The 24814-nt window shown below is 37.0% G+C and overlaps 1 protein-coding gene across 1 annotated transcript in view; it reads right to left on the reverse strand.

The window, feature by feature from the left end:
* The window catches only part of TRIO (trio Rho guanine nucleotide exchange factor), a 246193-nt gene that overhangs the window by 128458 nt on the left and 92921 nt on the right, over positions 1 to 24814 (reverse strand). The window contains exons 7-11 of the mRNA XM_021528950.3: positions 24461 to 24652; positions 21076 to 21207; positions 16466 to 16696; positions 8639 to 8761; positions 2414 to 2605 (exon numbers count right to left, since the gene is read on the reverse strand). Of these exons, the coding sequence (XP_021384625.3) occupies positions 2414 to 2605; positions 8639 to 8761; positions 16466 to 16696; positions 21076 to 21207; positions 24461 to 24652 (870 nt within the window). The remainder of the gene's footprint in view (positions 1 to 2413; positions 2606 to 8638; positions 8762 to 16465; positions 16697 to 21075; positions 21208 to 24460; positions 24653 to 24814) is intronic.

Below are 24814 nucleotides of genomic sequence, written 5' to 3' on the forward strand. Positions count from 1 at the left end.
GAGTTTAACTCTTCATGCCTATATTTTTACCAGGAAAACACAAAAAAAATATACTAGAAACAGAATTTGCCCTGAATACTTCAAGGGCAAAATGCATTGGTGGTGTTTTGCTTTGTTTGGGTTTTTATGTGTTTTGGGGGTTGACTGGTTGGTGGGTTGGGCTTTTTGGGGCTCTTTTTAAGGTATTTATTTATTTAAGAACTAAGGCATCTTCTTCTGGTTCAACAACTAACCTATTATCCTACTGCTAGAATTCCTCTCTTCACTAGCTAACTGTACACGTTAATTTCTTCACAATACAGCAGAAAGGTTATGTTGCTTACAGGTATGCACTAATTTATTCAGTGACTGCCCACATCCTGCAGGAGGAACACAATTCTGCCAATAAGCATGGATGGCTTTCAGGTTAGGGCATTTTTATCTTCTATCTGCTTTGTGATGCCTTCTCAGCACTCCATACACGTTTGATAACAAACAACTTGCTCTTGAAAATAGATGAGAATACAGTAAGCACAGGAGAGCTTTGAACTTGCTGTTTCTTTCCACCTGAACCAAGGTCTAGTCTACTAAATATGAGCCACCCACTTTACTCCCTTACAAGCATATAAAAATACATCCTTCACAAATAGGTAGTATTAAATTTTTTTTCTTGCATTGCTAGGTATAAAGGTCATTCATATTACAAAACAAAACAAACAAACAAACAAAAAAAAAACCAAACAAACAAACAAAAAAAAACCCATCAGCCACTATAGTACTTTTCCCTCAAAGTCTGGACTGCGAAGAGGCTTCCATAGTAACAACTGTGTGTGTTTACAGACTCAAAGTAATAGCCATTTTCCCAAAGAAATAAATCAAAATACAGAACATATATATTTTTTTTCTTTTCAATAAAAGTTATTATCTAGGGGAGTAGTGGCAGTGTGCCAGCACATCTGGATCAGCCTCCCAGAATTATTCAATAGTGACTCACGTATCAGTCTGCCTTTCAGGGCTTTTTCATTCTTGTAAGCAAATCCTTTTACACTCTTGGTCTTTCACCACTACAGCCAACTGTATTTTATTTAAATACCATTCCAGCTGTTGTTTTTAATGCTAAGAGAAACAGGTAATGAAAAAATATAGATGAAAAAAATGAACACACTTCAGCAGCTGACTGTTCCTGTGCTTCGTAACAGATAAGTACCAGTACTATTTACTGGAGAATATGAAACAAAAAAGCTGCCCCCTAAGAACAGTCAATGAAACAGCATTTATATTTTGTTTGAACAAGTAAGTTATGTGAGAGTATTGGAAAGGAACCATCTAGCAGAAAACTGATGGGGGAGCTATGTACCCATGTCTAAAGCTTAAAAGTAATTCAGTCCTGACCTCCTTCAAAGACCAAGTGCCTTGTGCTTTTGCTTCAAGTGCAAAGCAAATGTTTCACTGAAAAAAACTTCCACTCTTATCCTCTAGGAGGTTTTGTTGAAAAAGCTATTTTGAATACTATACTTTGCCACTGAACAGACCATTTCGCAATGTACAGTGTAAGGAAGGAAGACACACTAGGACACACTGTGATCCAGAAGCTCTTCATATTTTCACTGAGTTTGAACAGTGAGGAGATTTACCATGAACACAAAACAGAAACCAAGTAACCTAACACTGTCAAAAACCAAAACACCTCGCTGAAGTCCTTATTCTTTCTCTAGCCTGTTCCATCTTCTCCCATGAACTTATAAATTCACATTCTGTGTTTTGAATTCGAATAAAAAGCTAATCTTACTGAAAATTAGTGTAGCTGATTTTTCTTTTTCCTGGTGACCTTGGAAGAAGACTAAAAATTGCAAACATGAGGCAAAACGTTGTCCTTATCAGATAAGATCTTTAGGTTACAAAGAACTTTCAATATACCAGATAAAAATGTGATGTGCAAAACAGAGAAATAAACAGTCTCTCTGGGCAACAAGGTTGCCTTAAGTAGACTTGTACTTCTGCCATATATTTTGGTCTCCTGAACCACGTCTCTCCAACCATGGGTCTGGTAAGTCTAACAACAGGAGAGTTGGTTGGATAAAAAAAATCAAAAGTGCACAGTATCTCCCTCCACAATGGTGACTTTTAGCTGTACCAGTTCCTGATATGACCCTTCTCTCTCCCCTGAGACTGAACAAGCATGTGTAGTTGTGCAACAAAGCAGGTAAAAGCTGGCTCTGAAAGTAAAAAAATAAAAATCAAAGTAAAATCAAATTTTAAAAATCCTTAAGCAGAACCACACACTACCCCAGCCCACAGTGGGTTACAAACCAAAACATATCATAGAGCAGAGGTTTTCATGGTGTCCTGTGGCAAGGTTCTAAGAACGAAAACAACACTGGATAATACCAGGTTTACAACTTGAAGTTATCACCACAATTAGTGCAAGTTTTACCTCTTTAACATGAGTGTGAAAGGCCACAGACATGTCCAGCAGGATCTTGCGCTGCTCCACACGCCTGACAAAATCCTGTATCCGGTCCTCGAGCTGATGGGCAGCTTGAAAAATTTCATCCGGCTCACACTCCCCAGTCTGAGCAAGCTGCTCTGCTGCTTCTAGGAGCTTATCTGCATTCGTATATGTGTTCTAGAGAGAAATAAGTTAGTTTCACAGGATTAAATGAAAGAAAAGTCATTACATTTTAAAGTCACTCCACTAATAAAAACAAAATTGCAAAAAGGCCCTTGGAATGTATTTGTCTTTCTTATTTTCTTAAAGGTAGCACAATATAAGTTTACTAATGATTTTGTTACATTTCTATATAATTTTTCACTTAACTGTGAATAAATTCCTTAGCTCCTTATTTATGTCTATTCAAATGTCTCCCCTACACAAAACTTGGAATTAGTATCTTATATACACATCTAGAATCAAGATCAGTCTAAATGCCTAATCCACTATATTCAAACTGGCTTACTTCAATACCTGAAAAATCATTACAATCAGGGAGGGACAGAAGACTTGTCAAATGTGTACTACTAGAGCTGAAGAAATTCTAACTGCTGGTAGAGACATTTAACATCAAATCCACACACCCAGCAGGAAGATGGAAAGTGACCAAGCACAGAAAGAGAACATTTCTCTTCATACTTACAGAAGTCAGGCATCCAAAATTCATGCATCAAGTGTATCATGATTTGTGAAAAAGGAGCAGTATAGGAAGATTAAGAAGTGAGCTATGGCTGAGTGTCCTAGTGGAATAGTGTCCCAATACATCATAGGATTAACAAATGCAGATCAGAAGGCCTCTAAGAGACTTGAGACTAAGCAGAAAACAATGGAAGAAGTCTGGTCTCTGATGTGCTAGGAGTGCCACGGTGCAGAGAAGAGATAGGTGTTTAACAGCTCTTAAAGCTCTGCATTTGCAGCCTGCCTCAGTATCTTTCTCATTAATTCAAATCAGGACCGAGTCCAAATTTTTGTTATACTTTGGGTGCTCTTTCTGAGTCAAATCTTGGGTTTTCATGTTTTAGAATGGTTCTCAAAACTCTCAGCAAGGAAGGTTAGAAGGTTGTTAACCACTGAAGAAAAAAACTGAAGCCAAGTCTAGACTAAAGAAGCTTTGCTCATGTCACATCATCAGGTCTTCTGATAGCAACACAGACTAAAAAAATAAAGTATTCTTGACAATCTAAATTACACCTTCTTCTTCTCCTTTTTGCCTCTCACATCAGGTAAAATCAGTCCTTGCTAATATAAATTAAGCCTATGCAATGTGCTTTTCTTTACCATAAATATAGTATCACACCTATAACTAACATTATAATATCAACAATAATTAAATCCAAATCCAGCCCTAAAATTGAACTAAATGGCTGGAAATAAGAGCTCTCCCCCAGGATATCAGGTAAATTACCAGACAAGCCCAGGACAGATTACATGACTCAGTGAAGCTTTCACATATTTGGGGGGAGCTCCCCCCTAATTTATTATGATGTATTTCTGCAGGGAATTAAATCCATGCTGTTCCTTGACTTTGACTATGTAACTCTCAGCCCTTCCTTAACTTTCAGGTTTTTAGTTGCACAGAGAGATAGAGAACTCCTTCCTGGTTTCCCTAGGAAAGGCTGCTTATCCTATTCAGTGGGGAGCGGGCTACTCCACGCCCCAGGTCACTGTCTCAGGCCACACTGGCCCTGAACACACTCTGAGCTGTGCTTGGGTGTTCTGCCTTCAGTGGCTGCAGCTCACATGTGTTCAGGGGGCAAGGCCAGAGAGCCTCAAGGCACTTCTCAAACAACAACTACTTCATCAGTCCAGAGCACCACACCCAGCTGCAGATGGCTGAAACAGAAGTTTCCCATTTTAATGAAAACTTTATCTTACATCTGAAGCATTGTTTACGAATTCCAGGAGTATCTTCCGCATTACACAGGCCCAGTCTGATTTTTCTTTCTGTGAAGGGGATGGTGAGCTGCCTGTATTTAGAAAAGATCACAGCCTGGATGCTGCTTCAAAAGGTGCTGCAATTCTCAAACCTAGCAGCAGGCACATGCCTTGTTGCTCAAATTTCACTTTCAAGTAGAGCTGCAGTATAATACAAAGAGCCCTCTGGACAGAAATCACATTAACTATGTGTTCAGTACTACCTACTGCCTCTCCTGTCTCTCTGCTGACTTCCAAACAATGCTTGGAGGGGAAAACAGCAGATTTTGAAAATGGGCATCCTGAGGGGCGGCCTCCAGTTGAAAGTTAGGCAAAAAGAGCAAGAGTTTTTCCTTAATGGTACTAATGCCAATTTCCTAAATTGAAGGAAAGGAGCCTTCAGGGTGAGAAACTTCCTCAAGATATCTTCACTAACACAGTCTCCCCAGATCCCAGGGGAAATGAAGGAGCCCTGTAAGGACTTCAAGAATACCTGTAGTCCATTATTCTGTGCCCCAAGGTACAAGTCTTTAATAGGCATTCTTCCCCAAAATGATGAAAAATTCTCCATAATGGAATTTACCACCTTTCCCCAACAACAAATTCCATAATTTTCCCCATCTTTCTGTTAAATAATATTTTCTTAATATTCTTCACAAAGAACAAACACCATATTTTTAGAAAGCATATAAAGTGACACATCACAGAAAACCCAAAGATTAAATTTCAGACACTAGTGCAGTAATGACTACTACTGAAAATAAATACAGAAACAGAAGTAAGTGGATATATGGACTGTACTTCAAACAATCTGGAGTTTACTGTGGTCTGGAAAGGAAGAGTGACACATGGATGGTTGGATACCAGCAGAGGTATGCAAATCATTAAAGGTATAGAAAATAAGATAGATGACTCATTAAGTACAGTGGGCACTATCACATTTAAGCATCAGACAATACACTTAAAATGAAAAAGCAAAGTACTTTTCATCTAGGGAGCAATTAAATTGCATTGCCACAGGGTCTGGCATACATTCCAAGATCATAACAGGGTTCAAAAAATAGCCTAATTAAAGAAAGAAAAGTCCATCAGTGACTATTAAATACTGGTTCAGATGTATCCTTCATGTGAAACATCAAAGAGGCTCAGATAACTGGAAGGGTAAAGATAACTTTTTAAGCATACAGGCCCTTTTCTTTATGCATTTGGTGATAGCCACAAGCTAGCTTAAGACATGGACCTTTAATTCAATGTATTGCAACCATTTCAGAACCAGTCCAAATTCATAACCCATTTTTATAACCTTAAAGGAGGTGAAAACAGGTGTTGGTAGGGAAATAAAAGGTGTATTCAGACAAGGTCTGCAATATTTTTCTTGTGCATCTCTTGCGCCAAGAAGACTTACCTTTGGAAAAAGAACCCACTAATGAATTGTCACCATACACCTTTTTTGGTTTTTTGAGCATAGACTATGGTCAAAAAGCAGACACAGATCACATTTGAAACACGAAAAGCTGATTTAGAATTTCAGACAAAAATGTACGGAGAAGTACAGCTACAATATTGACCTGTATCCAGTGCTTGTAAGCTGAAAATTCATGCCCATAAGTGACTCAATTATGTCAAAATTTGGACACTTGACACTTTAACTAAACCGTTTCTTGGGCACACAGACGAAAATGGAGAAAAGGTCAAAAAAGAAAGAAAAAGATGAGTAAGTATAAATTGAACTGGACAGGCTTCACATGAAAAAAGCAACACAATTTTACAATAGTGGGAGCTACTCAAGGTTTGTAATGTGTAGAATTAATTTCTAATCAGAATTTAGGGAGAATTATTAGCTGAGTTTTAACTATTGAGCTTTTGTAGTGGTAATAAAAAGTGTTAAATAAAGAGAAATAATTCATTTTACATGTATTCAGAAGTGACTAATTTGTGAGACTACAGCCCATTGACTGGAATGTCTATCCTATTTGACACACAGCTTATTTTAACATCTTTTGAATGTGGTTGAGGAAATGGCACGTCATTCACGTTAAAAAAAGAATATGGGAAGAAGCAGAAAGGAAGAAAAAAATAATTTTCACTTCCCTCAAAATCAGGAGTTAGCCTTTGACCAGAAACATGTCAACATAACTGTTGGCTCCCTGGATTTGCCAGAACATTGCCATGCCAGTGACACTTCATTTAACATTACTTTCAACTTCTGACTGGAACTGACTGAAAACCTCTAGTAATGCCCAGAGTCCTATTAAAAACAAACAAAACCAAAATCACAACAGAAAGAACAACAACTACAACAACAAAAAACCCCCAAAATCAAAAACACAACGAAGACCTGGACCAACTAGAAATGTAGGCAGAAAATAAGTCAGTCAAAAGTTACTGATGCATTAACAAGGACTGCAGACTTCAGTTTTATACTTGAACATAATCTTCCTTGTAACAACAACAACAACAGGAATGTCTTTTGGGCTGCTTATATTCCGTTTTACAGCAAGTAAGAGGAACAACTCAGAGGGTGTGCCCCTCTTGGCAGTAACTCACTACACATTCAAGAGTTAGAGATGAAAAATATATTTATTAGATCATTTTGTCCATCCTTCTGTCAGTGAAAGATAGTCCCCTGTAGTATACTTAAGTTCTTTGACCAATCTAAGTTTTCCGTCCAAAAATAGAATTTACACCCATTCCCTGAAGAGATAATTCCAAACTCCAGTAACATTCAGTTTTAGGAAGTTTTTAGTAAACATTTGCTTTAAAATATTCTGCTTTAAAGTCTACTGAAATTAATAAGATGGTTTTTTTAACATACAAGTAACAGTTCTATGCACTTCATCCCCTTTTGGCTACTTAAACATTTTCTTCTTCTTTGCCCAAATAATACAGTATTAAGTATGAGATCATTTAGGCTTTGTTAAGTATCTTACAGAAATAGACTCCTGCTTGTCTGACGCAGAAAAATAAGTATTTCCACATGGAAAATATTACTTTTTACTAAAAATTAAGTAATAGACATGCATATAGAAAATCCAGCATGTATATATACAAAAGTTACAAAACCTATTATTTTTGAAAATTTTACAGGAAATCCAATATTGAGGAAATTTTCTGATGCTATTTCAAGTCCTCAGCCACTGGAGTGCTCTAAGACTGTATTTACAATAAAATTTTATCAAGAGTTAACTCTGCCACTCGACACGCAACACTTCTGATGCATCCCCTCTAGCAGGTGTCACTCCTGACCTCCTGCATACAATGTCACAATTATCTAGTAACATTGTCTTCTGTTTGACCTAAGCACCACTATATCAACTCACCTTTGGAGATTTTTCTTCATTAATCTTGGAAATGTTTTCTCTTACCAATCATTGAGACTTGAGAGACTGCGCATGTTTCTAATGGGAAGAATTCTAGCCTTCAGCTTCCATCACAGGGCTTTTCTTCACCTCACATTCCGCTATAGAGGCTACACATCCCCTTTTAACAGCTATATGAGCTCCTTGTTAATTCCCCTGTATTCCTTTGTATCTCTATTTGTTTTGATTTTTTTTCCCCAGAAAAATGTGTTCTGAAGTTGTATCATCACTTAAGGCTAAACTAAGGGTGATTTAGAAGAGGAAGGCATATACACACTCAATTGCATTTAAAGAAAAAAACTCAAGCCAGATTGGCCAGTTTACTGGCTCATCTGCTTTCTTAGGAGGAGTCCCCCTTCCTCTCCATGAGACTTCAGTGAGATTCTGGGAGCTCCCCAAGCTTAAAGTCAGAAAGTAGGACTTTCAATTCATCTCCATCCTCTCTTACAGGCTGCACAAAAGTTTAAATCCTAGAATTCCATGGAACTAAGCTATTTTGAAAGGAGAGCTTTCATTCTTCTGTACATCAGTATTTGAAAGCATGCATTTGAAGAAATAAATAAATAAATAAATAAACTAATAAACTAATATAATAATAATAATAATAATAATAATAATAATAATAATAATAATAATAATAATAAAAATGCCAGAGCAGTTCTATTTTACTTTAAGGCTTACACCCTCTAGGACTGTGAAAGTTTGTCTTTTTCATCTCAAAGCTGGAGTACAAAGGAGAAACTAAATAAAAACTTTCAACAGAAAGAAAACAGTCCCTTCCTGGAATGAAATGTTTTGTAGTGGAGATCCCTCTGCACAGCTTTTAAGTGCAAAACCAGGAATTTTTCATTTATTTCTGTGACAAGTGTACAGTCCTTCATGTGATTGCTTTTACCTGTGCAACCTCTTCAAAGTCTTCATGGCGTTTCTGCAAAGCTCTGGCCCGATGCAGGGATTTTCCCACGCCGGTGTGTTTGCTAAGAAAAGCTTCTCCATGGTTTTCAATCCAGTCCAACACCTGCGGTACAGAAGAGAGACACACAGAAACCCTGAGTGGCTGTATTGAATGTTACAACAAAAAGTCAATTATTCAAGCAATTGAGAAGCTGCAAAGGCACTGCTTAGAAAGAACTGAACTGCTCAATTAAAACACAATATTGCCATTGAAGGACATTAATTACATCTCATTTAACTTTTCTCAAGGTAGTAATTAGCTCAAACTAGGCAAGATAGTATGAGTCAAGATTATATCTGTATTTTGAAGCCTACAACGGACAACCCCATTTCTCCACAGTCAGTAATCTGATCCAAGTGGCAAGACCACTTGTGAGAGTCTCTCTAATCTGTTTACTCCTTCGGCTGACCTTTTTCTGCAAGGTAACACAAAGGAAGCTTGCACATTGCTGGTAATAAACACAGTGAAGTTCTACTTTAGATAAGAACTCACTTCACCTTCTACATATTATTAAGTCAAGAAGTAAGATTCAGTAGTAACTAACTTCAATTATCACAAGAAAAATTAGCTGAAATCATTATGAGATAAATGTCTGTATTCAGAGCATATGAAGGAATATGCTCCAGTTCTTAAGAAGCATCTATCACCTCAAAACATCACACATAATTGTTTATTGTAAATTTTATAGCTGAAAAAGTGGTGAACAAAAGACTACCACAATGACTGGGCTGACAGTTTTCTAAATAGTAAAAATAGTACATGTAATTAGTTGGTGTCAGTTAACACAAAAGATTCCTGCATCTAATACTAAAACTAATACTTCCTAGCCATAACTTAATCCATTAGTTCAGTATGGTATTCAGTTTTTTGGAATATACTCAAAAGGTTCAAGAATGACATTTATAATTAAAAACAACAGCACATAAGCAATTTTCCTAAGTCAGCTAACCATATCTACAGCACTTATGTAGTGGTGCAGAATACCTTACCTAATATTCACCTTCAGTGTTCTTTTTTCTTTAAAATGTTAATATTTTAGTTGGTTTTGAAAATAACTTTCAAAAGCTTGTACTGTGCCTCTTTTTATCTATTACTGTCCTTTACTCTGATTCCTAAAGTTGGGTGAAGTTTTCTCCCAAGTGTAACTGAGTATAACTAAAGAGAGAATTTTTATTATTTCACACAGATTTGAGAGCCATTCCTGCAGCACCACTCCTGATCACATTCAATACACATGTAATCCCACACACCATTCCCACGAAAAACGTCCATGCTTTCTTTAGCAGAAGAATGAAAACATGGTTTTCTCATTTATATTGACCATGCAAATATTTTTCCACTTGCAAGCTCTCTCCTACTGGACATTTTCAAAACAAACAATTCCCTAATAGCGCATTATTATGTGCTATTCAAATCACCAACACTTCATTAAATCTCCATACTTAACTTCTGCAATATTTGTTTTCCCAGTAAGTATTGCAAAAGAATATTATTGTGTTTTAGGTCAATTCAAGTTTTCATTTTCTTCTTTCAAGGTAGGATATTGATGAGAGAAAGGAGAGTGAGGACCTAAACATAGCCTCAGTTATTATTACCAATACTTTTGACTAGTTTCAGGAGACTACTTCTCACATTATAAAAAGAGCTGAAAAGAGATCTGTTTGGATTAAATAATTAGACTGGACTCTGGAGACTGCTAACAGTTACAAGCTAACAAATGAAATCAACAGCAAACTCAGTCCCAGAAAGCATGGGATGAAATGCAGAAAACATCCCGGGGAGAATGATTTTTGCTCCAAATAATGCTGAATAACTTCTCAAGGGAAGAAATTGTCATAGAAATCCAGTACACAGATCTTGACATAAACCACTCAACTAGAGAAACATTACTGCCTCTAAGTGAAATCAGTATGAATGCATGTCTCATTAGTGTTCAGTCTTCATACCCTGATTCTTAACAAAACAGAGGAAGCACTCTTGGGAATTTTACAGCAGGTAGAGGCAGAATCAAGTTAGGCTCTTACCTTCAGTAAATGCTTTGCATACCACTTCAGTCAAAGGACAATAGTGTTATGAACAAAACAGCCTGGCTGGGACACTTGGCTCGAACTAAGTACTGATATTGAAATGTTAATTACCCAATTGCTCCTGGGAATCACCTACACCTCCACCCAAACTAGGACTGGGATGCAAAATAATCCAGTGGAATCATGGGAGGGGGTTTTGGGGATGAAAAACACCTCAAAATGAAAAAGAGGGGCACCGTGGAGGGGGCTAGATGGGTGTGCAGGTTGGGGAAAAGGGAACCCCATTCCTAGTCTGTGTTTGACCTGTCACCATAACCTGCAGAGGACCACACTGGACTGGGCTGTGGGAAGCAGGCACAAGGAAAACAGACACTCTTCATGGTGTTACCAGGAGGCCAGGAGAGGGATAGCTGCTGCTGGACCTCAGCAGCAGGCTCTGCACATCCCATCACCCTTCGACTACCAGTGTACCAGGAGGAAAGGAGAGAGGACGGTCTGCTGGGACTTCAGGTACAGACTGGACACCTCTTCACCTCCAGCTACCAGTGTGCCATGGAGACTCCAGGGACAGACTCTGCAGCCTTCTCACCCTTCGGCTACCAGAAGAAGCTACACCACCCCCTGCCGAGCTAACTTTTTAATAAAGAGCTGAACACTAATAAAGGCATAGACCTTGTTCATTTCAATTGGATTAGTTAGCACTGATATTAGCCTTTTAGCAATTTTAACTTTTTTTCCTCTTCCTGGGAGAAGTAAGAGTTACAGAAAACATCATACTGAGCCACTAAGGCCTCTTCTACCAATACTGAAAGTAAATGAAATTCAGTCTGGTACTTTAGTAATACATAGGAGTCTAAGAGGCTCAACGCTTTTCAGTGAAAGGGTGAAAATTATCATCCTCCACTGCAGCAAGTTGCTTTAATGATGCAATTAAGTTCTACTGCAGTCTCAGCAAAACCATCCTTATGTCCAACACAGGATCTAGAAAAATGCTTACTTTTCTAACTCCCAGAAGAATATAGGACAGAAGAAACTACTATGGACAGACAGCTTTTTAACAAAATCATTGCTTGTGGCTGTAAAATATGTGGTATATGCTGCTTGTAGAAGTAAATCTGATCTTTTGCAGATTCACCAGTCTTTCCCACATTATTATCCATTCCTCACCCCCCACCCCTTTACCTACTTTGCATATGTTCACTTATCTGATCTCCAATTACTTGCTGCTGACATAGCATTCAGAAGGGGAAGATAGAACTATCTGCATTTCTGATCTTCAGACAGTTAAAATGTGGAAATACTCTCTCAAAAAAAGTCCCATTTTACACCGGAACCACCTTCAAAAGCCACATGGGAATCGCACGGGGAAATCATGTCTATGTTGGCAGCAAGCATTCCATGGCCCACCCTTCATTATGTAAGGCTGAAACTAGTGACTGTAACCTGTCTTGAGGCAGGTAGATCAAGCAAGAAGCAGCACATTTATCCAAAATCGACAGAAGACATCCACTATGATCAAATATGTATTTCCAGGGAAAAAACCACAAGCCAAACTAAATCAAAACACCCCACCAAACAACAATAACAAAAGCAACTAGTCCCCCTCCTACTCCCCCTCAAAAAAACCCTTCAAAACACCTCCTACCAGCATGTTTTACTAATTTTTGGCTTGTAAGCTATCAGGAGAGTTTTTCAGGCACCAAAACTTTGATCATACAAGTGTCAGCTGTATCACTCTACCAGAAACATTATCTTTATGCTCAATTTTGACCTTTCATGGCCTAGAAGAGCAAAACATGTTGCTGTTCTCAGTTTGCTTTACTGCTTCATATCAGAATCAGTCAGTTCTGTTCCTTAGGTAAAAGGCTGACTATTATTTACTTGGTAAGCTTATTAACTCTTAAATATAAAATCATACTTTTACTAGCATGTAGAAGGGCTACACAGACAATTGAGTGCCAGTGGCCAGACTTTTTTATTTTAATTAAAATAAAAACCCATTTTTTAGATGTTAATATACTAACTGACTGGGAACTAGATCTCCCAGCAAGTTTCTGCAACCTAAAGTCAAACTCAGAATTCCATTCAGTTTAAGACTGTCATACATTTTCACATTTCAAATTTCAGATTTTCTGTAATTCGCTTCTTATCTACTATCTTCATTATTTCATGCACTACTTTATTACTTGCATCAAAGAAACAGCAGATGATTCTCGGTCTACTCGGATAGCACTACAATGTTTATGTTGATTTGGAAAGCTCCACTAGAAACAGCTACCCAGTATACAAGAACATACAACATGCAAGACGGAAGAAAAAACCCAATGAGCTTTCTAAGGTGGAAATAACACAAAAGTAAAGTACCAGCCAATTCCCTCCTCCAACTCAGCTCTGTCACTCACTTAACACTTCCATGAACTGAGTTATTTCATTAATCCAGCAGAGGGAAGAGGAGGAAATCACAAACTTGTGCTAAAGGACAGTTACAGATTCACTTACAATGCTCTTGGTTGCTTGCCACTATGTGCAAACTAACTATAAATAGTGGAAGAGAGTCACACTTAACTTATTCTGAAATGAAAAAAAAAACCCAAAACACCACATTTAACTTTACCAACAATAATTACGTTTTCACATTAGCTTCTCAATCTTAATTGAATTTTTAAACATGTGAACAAAGAGAGAATGTGCAAACAAAAACTAAAGTATTTTAGAAAGAATGTTGCTTTGAAGCTCTACATAAACCATTCCAGAACTGTCTCAGATAAAAATTTAACTAATACCTCAAACTAGAGTAATTTCATACATTGAATGGTCTTAATGATTATTCAAATGAAAGGCTACCATTTCTCAGATAAATTAGGATGATCTGATAAACTTTTTTTTTGCTTTTGTTTTGCAATAAAAAGAATCTTTTTGTTCAAGATCACTTTTTTCCCCCAGATAAATTTTCAAAGCCGAGGGAGCTACAGTGTCTATGACATCTGCTGTGGGTGTTAGATTAATCTACCTGGTATGGCTGTTAAATGATTATTGTCCTACTGATTGACCTGCACTGAAATCCTACACTCAAAGTATGAAAAGTTGTACTATGAAAGGGAAAAGTGAGCAAAATTCACACTGTGATTCATAATGCAGTACCAAAATTACCCAATACCTGTAAAGTTAAGTTACAGCAACATAAGGAGCTATACTTCCACATGCAACATTTCAGTAATTAACAGTCATTACAGAGATAAACCAAAAGGACAACTCACTCTGACAGTGGTAATTACTGGATACTAATGGGAGGACTTAGGAAGACAGCAAGCAAGAGCTGCACCTCTGTACAGATCTAGCCTGAAATTTCATGCGGTTGATAAAAATGTGCATTAGCACACAAGGCTGCAGCTTCAGACTGTCAGGAGTATCTCTTGATACCTTAATTCAATATCTATCTTGCAAAGCATATAAAGAAACCACAGGCATAAACAGGATGAAAGAAATTTCTCCAACCAGTAGGTAAGACATGTGCTGAATAATAAGCCAATGTGGATCAACATTCTCAAGGCAAGTGGTTCATACTGAAGACTTCTGATGTACTCACAATCCTCATTCATGATTTGGATAGCACGTTCCTGATACTGAAGTTATAAAAATATGTAAAGCTGTCCACTTTGCTGTTTTCAAATCTGTGACTATTTCACCTTAAATGCAGCAGTTCCAATGGTTGATGAGTCTCATACAGAGAAGGAAAATCCATCATCCTGCTGAAGAACCTGGTGGTGACTGCACAATGACTTGAGTCTAATGATGGGTTATTTGCCAACTTCAAAGAACAAAGCAGTCTGAGAGCTAACCCCTCCACATTGAGAGCCATAATTTAGGATGGAACAGAAAACTAAAATTTCCTACAAGCATTTTAGGACTCCCAAGATATTAAAGGCAAAAAGTATAGTAAGACTCTCTGCAGCATTTAATGAACACCTTCCCCCAGGAAATAAACTCCCCGAAGACTGGCCTACAGGCCTGAAACTTGAATTACGCACCTGGCAAATTACCTCAGGAGACCCCTTGGCCTAGATTGCCTAAGTAGGTCCTACTTGAACAGAATTCAAAACTAGAGGAGGAAGTTCCACCATCCAATCCATACTTGTTGGCACCAGCCTACTGAGAGGACCTACATTATTCCCTGAGAATCAAACTACTGTGTTGATTTCAGTTTCTGAAGATTCCTTAAGAAACCTTTTCAATTTAAGCTGTGATTCACTGTGGGCTGTGCCTCATCACAGAATCACAGCATATTCTCAGTTAGCCCTTCACTGGCTACCTAAGCAAGTTCCAGCACTGGACCCTCCTTGCTAGCACTACTTATATTGTAATCTTCATGGAAAGCCTCAAGGATTTAGACAATGGCATAATGAATGGAGTCTTCTGTTCTCTGTGCCCTTGCTGACCATTCATAACATTCCCTCTGCTTTGTTTTACTTTTTTGTCAGCTAATACATTTCATGCCTTTCCACATCCTTTGTCACATCTTAGCATTGACAATCTGGATAACAGCCTGTCTTTCTTATGCTTCTCATGCTGTCTTTCTTATGCTTCTTTTTAGATAAAAAAATTTAAATAATAAAGTTTTGAAGATTTTACATAATTTACTGCTTAAGTATTTAAGTTATTTTCTTTAATTATATGAAGAGATAGTCACCAGATATCAAAGGAAGTTCAGTTATCAAGGTTGCTCAATCTCCCCACTATCTGCCTAAATTACCTTTTTCAATTATTGCAAATGATGAAAATCAGTTATTTCACTCCCAATTGCTCAAATCCAGTATCTTCTTGAAACAGAAATGTACAAGAAATTTAGCAACTAATTCTGACAAAAAAGATTAGTTTAACCAGAACAATGGCTATCTATTAAAAACCCCATTCAGAAGTTGTGATTTGTGGGTACTTTTACACTGAAATGAAAGAACATGATCAGGAAGTACTAGCCATCTTTACTTTTTTTAGGAAGGTGAACTTTTAAAGGATAAATTACTAATGTCTCTGTTAAATGAAGTCCACAGCCAACATTTCAGGCTTATTAAAAATCCATCAACCAAGGAATTTTATATTGTTTTACTTTCAAAATACAAATACAAATGTCAGAGATACTAATGCCTGTACATAACTACTAACTTTTACAGATATTGTCATAATAATAAAAAAAAGTAGCTAATAAAATTAACTAAAGAACAGTGTTATTATCAGAAAGTAATCTCATCTGTAATTTTTATCATTCCTTATTATACTACTCTCAGGTTTTAAAGAAACACTATTAAGTCAAATTATGTATCACTGACTATTTAAACACAAAAATTTTACAGAATAACACTATTAATCTTTTGCGTATTACAACCAGAAGTCTTTTTGACACTTCAAATCTAGAATTTTACCTAGAATGTTAATGTCAGCTTCCAGCACAAACTCAGAATAGCTATCTATATTAAAAATCTTTCTCATCATATATGACCTAAGGTAAATAAATTAATTTAAAATTTGAAAAAAATTAAGTAGAACTAACTTTGAAATATAATCATTATCCGTAATAGCCAATAGTCAACTTCTGATAATACACAGAACGATCATTCAGTCAATCCCTTGCAACTATTCACTTGCTGTACAAATGAACACAGGAATTAGCAGCCAAAACTCACCTGTCAGTGCAATGAGGCCATCAGAATACAAAGGCATTTAGACAAAGTGAAACAAAACCTACCTGTTGAACATCCTGCTGAAAAACGCAGAGTTGAAGCCGCTGGTGTAGGCGGACTTTTCGATGCTGCCAGATGTTTTCCAGTTGGCGCTGGTGATGCAATACCTCATGGATGACATCCAGGACATGATGAACTGCTTTTGAGTAGTTGGCAGATGCAGTGAGGGAATCAGAACTCCCAGGAGTCAAAGGTCTCTGAAGTTTATCAAGGAGCGACTTCCCATCTTGGCTCACCTGACCACCAGAAAGGACAAAGAATTACATTCCTTGCCAAAAGCTTGTTGCACTACTTGTTGTACTCGCCCCTTCTCCCAGATCTAATGTCTTCAAGAACTCAGGGAGCAATGATGAAGAGTCGTTTTATTGCAGGAATGATTACCTACATGGAGCTGTTACAGGAAATAAAATAAAAAAAAAATTATATTCTCTTTCTCTTTAAAATAATTTTAACATGTAGCATTATTCTAAATAACAGCCTGTCTTTCCATTTCTTCATTACTTTAAGAATGACAATCCTTCAAAGTGTTGGGATTTTTATTTGGTTTGAGTTTTTTGTTGTTGTGGGCTTTTTTAAAAAAACTAGTCAAATCTAACTTTGCATAACTATTCTTCATCTCCTTCCCTAGTCAACAAAACACCTGAAATTAAGCATTTGTCCAGAATTATCCTTCCAAAACAACCTCTCTCTTCATTTGCTGTAAAGATGAACAGGGAATTTACTTTCTGTAGGTTAATATTTGACAAATACATTTAAACCAACAGATATAAAACTTAGTACGTGATTCGATCTGACAGGATTTACAACTTCTAAATTGTTACTGTTACTGGTAAGCCAAGGGAAAACGGCTGTTATGGCAAACTTAATTCTGATTAAATCACTTAAACCCTTTCCATGTAGCACAGAAAGATACTGTTTACCAAAATGTGTATAACTACTGATACTGACAGTAAATATTTGTCATTTCTAATTGTTGTCTTCTCTGATTTGTATCACAGCAGAAATATTCAGATTTAACTTGCATGCTAACTAAAAAGAAATAATGCTCTCTTATCTGGTCACTATCAACATTTAGTGTTAAAATCACTTTTCACTGGCGTTTACTCTGTCACTTTTAGCATGAAGTGCAGAGAGCTGTTAAAATTCAGTATCATTCAGCTACTTGCAAAGAACTTTTCTAACAGCTCATCTAGCAGGCAGGAACAAAAATCGTCTGAAACCGCAAGACAAGTGTAAACAATAGCCTGAATCCATCAAATCAACACCATGCCAGAAACAATACATTTGCCAAGGCCTTCCACCAGTGGCTCTTTTCAACAATTTTTACTAAGTCTAGGCACATTTTGAATTTGTTATTCAGTAGTCAAACAGATCCAAATGAAAATTATTTTCTGATAATTAGGTTACAAGGGAGCTTATTTCTCAGTTTCAGTTCAAGCATTTTCATTTTAGCAATGAGTATCAACATAGAGAATTATGCTTGTCGCCCTGTTCTTTTGAGAGTTTTAAAGTTCTTCTAAAAGTTTTCCATGCCTTCTGATGTTTACATATTTCTACTGAATCTTCTCACACTGTTCATGTAAATAATGATTGTTTTGCATTCTTCTTTGTGGGTGGAGAGAATTGATGGTTTGACCTTCAAACTGTTGGTTTGACCAGTGTGGTTGGAGTGGTGGCAGTTTCATCCTCCAATCCACTGTCACTTTTGCTATACATAGTGGAGTCGGAAAATAAAATCCTCTCTTCAAGTTCTTTTCTTTCCCCTTTTGCATCTAGCATCCGTGTGTGTTATTTTGTGTCGTAGTATGACAGATGCTCACTTCTGAAATAAGCTCCAGTAAAGTCAGGTCAGCAGAAAAAATGCATAGTCCATAGCATAGTTAAAATGATATCTTTTTTCTTTTCTGTATCAAGAAGAATTATCTAGTTAGTCCTTCAAGTATTTCAAGATAATGGACTTCAATTATCCATTCAGAGTCTATAAAATCTAGGTGAAAAAATTAATTGTGACAGCCCCTTGCTCCAATTAGTTTATTAGCTTTATAAACAAATGGCTGCATAGATTTTCCTTTAGAGTTAATACACTAAAATTCTCTTCCTTGCTAGTGCGTGACTGCCTTAAGATTTCAGTGAGATGCATAACTTTATTTTTATATATAACTTCTTTTAAGGCACATCTGTTGGATTTTCAGGCATACCAGTTGTCTCATCTTGTAAGCTAGTAAGTTGCTTTATTAGTAATATACAGTAATTACCCTCAGTAAAATCAGACTGTCTAGTCTTAAAAGCATTTACTTTCTTAAAATTACTGTCTTTTACTTTGCAACCAAGTCATGTTGTCAAGACATTACAATCTAAAATGAATGACAGTGTTGTGATTCCCATAGTGTTGCTCTCTCTCTTCACCACTGTTCATTCATCACAAAATGAAAGGAGCTCCGTACTGTAACAGAAATGAAGTCATACATCTAATAATGATAAGCAATAATGCTTTAATACCCTGACACAGAAAGACACCTCCATCAATCTTCAAAAAGGAATGCACGCTTGAAAAATGCAAAGTAAAACCTTCTGCCCAGAGGAGGAACACAACTTGTACATATACATACAGTTATTATTTCTACACCAGTTCTGGTTGCTAAAGATAAAACTGGTTTTTTTTACCAGATAGGGAAAAGTAATGACCAGAAATCAGAAGAAAGGCACTTAGTGCTCTTTCTTTTCCTTTGAGCAGTACCAGTGAAGATTTTGTTAAAATATCTAGCTATCCCAAAGCCATAAGCTACAGTTTTGAAATCCTAAATAAATTTTCAAGGTATGTCCCAAAGCAATCCTATAATCTACCAGTCTAATTTACTTTTTTTATGCATCGACAGCAAGCAAACATTATTTAACATGCTAATCCACAGTACTCACACTTTACACCCAGCTCATCCAGTCACATCCCTGACAAAAAACAATGAACCCACATAAAACCAACTCAAACCAAACAGAACCAAGTAGAAAAAATTCAACCTCAGCCCTTTATAATCATTATTCTAGAGAAATCTAGCCTTCCTCCTCCTTGCTGCACTCTCATGAAGCATGCACCCCAGACTGCCTCTCCACATAAATCTGTTACAAACATGCTATGTCTCTGTTCCCCCCAATGATTAAAGTTTACAATGAAGACAAGAAATCCTACTACAAAACATGCATTCAAGAATGACTTAAAAGAGTTATGTGTAAGTAAAATTGCAAGTACTATCAGGTGTGATATTATGTCATTAGATTAGCTGACATAGCAGAATGGCATAGAGCAAGAATAGGGATATCAATATGTATTTTACAAAGAAGAACATGAATTCCTGAACCCTGGACATCTGACTCAAGGTCACAAAGTTTATGCAGGCCCTAAGGTGGCAGGTATTCAAAAAACTCAGTTTTGATACACTAACAATAGGATGGATCATCAGCACTGATTTTACCCTGCCTTACTGCTAAACAAAATGTGACCGGACTTAGGATTCAGCTTCCTATAATAAAGCTGGTTCACCAGAAAGTAGTTTTAACTTATAATGTAATGTGTAAATCACAACCATTAATTCAAACCCACATGACCTCCTTTTAAAGAAGGGTGCAAGCTGTGGCCTAAGCTATCCTGTGTCCACTGATAATTTTTACCATGATTTAACCAAACACAGAATTTCAGTACAAAACTACTGTATTTAATCCAGAAAAACATCAGTTTGATTGAATAGTAAAAACAGTTTTACCCAACAATGAGAACAACCCTGACAGAAGAAGGAAAGGCAAGTAAAGCAAGAAATGCAGAAAATATCTTTTAGCTAATAATAGTGAATACCGATTTGACTTCCGCTAACTAACACACAGAAAATAACAGAAGTAACGTTTGTAACAGAAAACTCAACATTTGAAAGAAAACAAAATGATAGTTAAGTCATCATTTTGTAGACCACCTTCAGAATAAGCAGAATATCTTAAGTTGTAAATATAACTACCAGAAATAGTGACAAATATTATGATCCCAGTGTGTGCTGAGTCCAATATTAGAGCACTAGCATAAGATATGCTAATCTTACAAATGGTGACTACATAGGCATCCTAGCTCATTTTACTGTCTTTGAGGTTGATGAAACCAAGTGCATTACCTTCTGGCTTCTCAAGCAACATCCTTTGATAGTTAAGTTTTTTTCTGTGAGTCAATTTCAGAGATGGATTTTCAAAATACACTTAGAGAAATCCATGCCAACAGAATACCTTCCCAAAGAATGCCAAGCTAACTTCCCTTCAAGTAAATGTCTAAACAATAGTATCCCACTGCTCTTCAAGGGCGGTAACATGCAAATGCAAATTAAAACATACTTAGTACTTTAGTGCTCTAAGGCTTGTTTGTACCACATATGGTTAAATTTCACCTTATAATTTCTTTCCAAAGGTTACAGGAAGAACTTTAACACTTCACTTTTGAACATCAGCAGCAAAATCCAGTATATAAAATTTAAAAAGAAGCTCAGCACTTGAGTTTGTAACTAACTTCCATTGCAACAAATGATACTGAATCATGATTCAAACTTGACACAATTTTATCTAAGGAAACAAACAAGACACTTACCTCAGAGTAAGCCAAAGTAATGTGCTCATATATCCCTTGATGATGATGGATAGCATCTTCTAAATCTTGCAGTTCTGAGGGGAGCTCCACCTCACCACAGGCTTTACACCACGAGTCCACATTGCTCATGTACTGCAACAGAGAAGAAACATTCAACTTTGATTTTGGGTTCTACCATTAAGTACACACATGACAGTAATATATAAAAGGACATTCATCTGTGTGACAGACACTGAAAAGACATCTTTTAAGCAAAAAGTCTTTACAGTATTTCTCTCTGAAAGAACCAGAAATTTATATCAGAATAGAAGGAAACACTCAACTCTGACTATACTTGTACTTTTAGGTATCTGAAACTCATTGAGCTGTTAGGAGACAGGCAGGCTTAGTTGTATGTTGGTAGTCTTCAGAACCGATTTAACTGTCGTCAATATTGATGCTTCAAGTGTACTCTTGCTCCATTTCTTGACTTTGCAGCTAAGAAAAATTTCCTTCATCCTGCACCTACTATTTCAGAAACACGATAACCAACTAAGGCCATGCTTACACAAGGAAATAGAACATGCTACAGCTTTCAAGTCCAGACCCTAGATCTTTACTCATCAGCACCCTGCGCAGATACTCATGGTATTATGAGGTTTACCACCTCACCTCTTTTTAATCTTCAGAGAAAACCAGGCTACTTTGCACATACACACAAAGAATCACTGGTGAACCATTCACTGAAACACTCCATAGTTGTCTTTTGCTGGAAAGAGGTTATCAAGGAATCAAAGCAGTGTCAGGCACAGTGAATTCACACCTCAGTCCACAAAGAACTAACTTCTATGTGCAGAGAAGCACTAAATCCATTTGGCAAGCTACTACAGCAGCAAGCATGCAAGGGATTTACAACTTAAGCACAGGTCTCTTGGGACTAGCACTGAACTTTGAGCACACAGCTATATCAGCATAGCTGCTCGAGTCAAGCCTTTCAGGGGAAATTGAGGATACTGAAACAGAAATCTCTTCTGCAGACAATTTAAGTTATCTCTGAAGTCAAGCTGTCTTGACAGACAACAAACTGCCATCACAGCTATTACTTTTTCACAGCTAGGGGGCATGAATTTTATACCCCTGTTATGCTAGGAGGGGAAAGAGGAAAAAATAATCTGTTTTTCTAGAAGTTTTCACAGTTGTTAAACCTCGTACAGCTAAGCATATGTGAGTTCTTTAACGTAAATTTTCTCTATTCATGTCAAGTTCAAGACTCAAAAGTTATGAGACCAAGACTTTTGTTTCATCATACATATCTTAATTCTTGGAGCACAAGTAGTCTTTTGAGGAAAAACAAATTCATAGATCAGTTCTGGTACTCTTGTATTGTTTGATAGCTGGACAGAAGGGGGTTGGAGTATGTAGCTCTAAAATACTTATTTAATTCTCATTAAGGGCCGGTTTAAAAAATCTCTAAGGTTAAGCACTGAATGTGAACAGAAGCTCCATGTGCACCAGTGAGCTGGCACTGATAGCTGGTACAGTTTTCACTGTGCCTGACAGCAGGCAGTGACACTTACCTGTCACTTGCAAGAGAGCACATGGATTCAAGAAGGGTGTGTTTTTTCTTGGGCTGCTTACATTTTAATCTTTTTATGTAGGTCAAGCATCATCAGTCTCTAAAGGGGTCATTCCTCACATTCCAAACCCTCTTTCCTTGAACTCACTCTCCATTGTTAATGCAACAGCTAATATATCACAGGCAGGTATCCTACAAATCAACTGAGGCAATCCATTGCAACTAATCATAAAATTAAAACTGCAGAAGGAGCAATTAAAAGTAAATTATCCCAGCAGATGCTGCACTGTTTTTCCCATTTTTATCTTTCTTACTGTTTACACTTATATTTAGTGGTAAAGAAGGTAACACTGACCCTTGCTATAGTTGCCCAGCACATAATTGCACAAAAAATTTAGTCCCCTGACTTCTGATAAGCATAATTTAATATTTTTGTTATTAAAAATTACAGCATTTAAGTCAAGGTACATCTGCCTGTTCACATGTCATTCATCTCTCTCCCTCTCTCCTACATGTATGGTTCAAAGTGCTTAAATGCAAACCCAAATGACTCAAGTGATTAGAAAAGCATCAACACTGACAAGGTACTGAACGAACTATGTCTATCAAAAGCTTCCTATCAGAAACTTTCCTATCAGAAGACAATTCCTTCATCTCATTTTTATATAGCTTTTTTGTAAAATCTGCTGAAAGGACTTATTATAGTGGCATAATTTTATATAATTTACTTTAGTCTGTCTAAGGACATTAAAACAGTGTCACCACAAACATAATGAAAAGCAATGTGTATTTGCATCTTAATACAGTCTTATTTCTAATGTCCAGATACTTATCAAGTTAAATATCCATGCAGCAGAAATCAGGGAAAAATGTTTTAAATCAACTGCCCACCTCTCTCCTTTCTGAAGTTTCCAGTTCCCAAATGCTTCCTTCATTCATTCCAAATTAAAGTTAACTCAGTCATGAGACTTTTCCTTGGATATCATTTAGCAGGGAAAATGAAAGAAAAGTATCTACATACAACACATCAGCCATACCCATCCAAGAACCTCTGCTCTCCGAACACATCAGGGATGCCCAGAGCAGACAGTCTACAAGATCAGCAGGTGACTCAGTTGCGCACACACAGTAACTCCTTGAGAACTGAACTCCCTTGATGGCAAAACATGCTTCTGCCATTGAGATTATTAACTCGGGATATTTATTCCTACTTCCCCTACATATACCTCTTCTCTGGCAGCTACACATGGTTAATGACTTAGTTAAAGTAATTGGTATAGGCCTAAAGCTAAAATGTCTTTTTAGCATAGGAGAAGTCTCCTATGGAATACTAAGTAAACATCTCCCACCACAATTTCAGATTCAGAAGGTAGTTAATTAACTTCTCAACTTTCAGGCCAGTTCAACTTATGCTTTCTAGAAGCAATTATCATGAGTTAAATCTTGACACTCAAGGACTGATGAGAGTTGAGTGGTGAGGACAATAGAAGAAATGTCAGCTTCTAGATGTAGGAAAGGCATTATATCAATATTTAAAAGCCTTATATAATTAAGCATTTCAGTCCACTTCATTTTGATTCATATGGCTAATTTGGTTGTTTTATCTTGCACTGATGTAGGCAAAGCATTCAGTGGAAAATTTAAGGCCAAAGGGCTAAACTGAGGAGAACAAAGTTTTGTTTGAGTATTGAAACTGGCAGAAATAAATATTCTGGCTTTTTTGTCAACCTTTTCCATCACTTTTTGCACTTTTGTCCAAAGCAAATGCAAATTGCACAACTCCCCATTCCGGCACATAAACTTCTGTTGATGCTCTCCCCATTTACTAACCTGTTCGGCTTTTTGATGGAAGATGGAGGACATATCCAGTAACGTACTACGTTCTTCCAAGGCTGCAGCAAATGCCTTCCATTCCTGTTCCAACTGACTGGCAATCTGTTTGATTTGCTGTGAAGCGTAATGACCAGACTCGATCAGGCGGCTTGCTACTGACATGATGCGGCTTATGTTTACATACACATTCTGTGGAGAAGGAGGCAAAAATTAGTGCAACTCAGCAGACCAATTAAATACAGAAGTATATTCCTAAAGATTTTTACTTTATTACAGTACTGATTAGTAGTCTGGTTTTATTCGACAAGCTTATGCATGCCAAACTTTGAAATCTAGGTGTATAATGTATCA

Source organism: Lonchura striata, chromosome 2 (genome assembly GCF_050655825.1).
Source record: "Lonchura striata isolate lonStrDom1 chromosome 2, ASM5065582v1, whole genome shotgun sequence".
NCBI classification, from domain to species: Eukaryota; Metazoa; Chordata; class Aves; order Passeriformes; family Estrildidae; genus Lonchura; species Lonchura striata.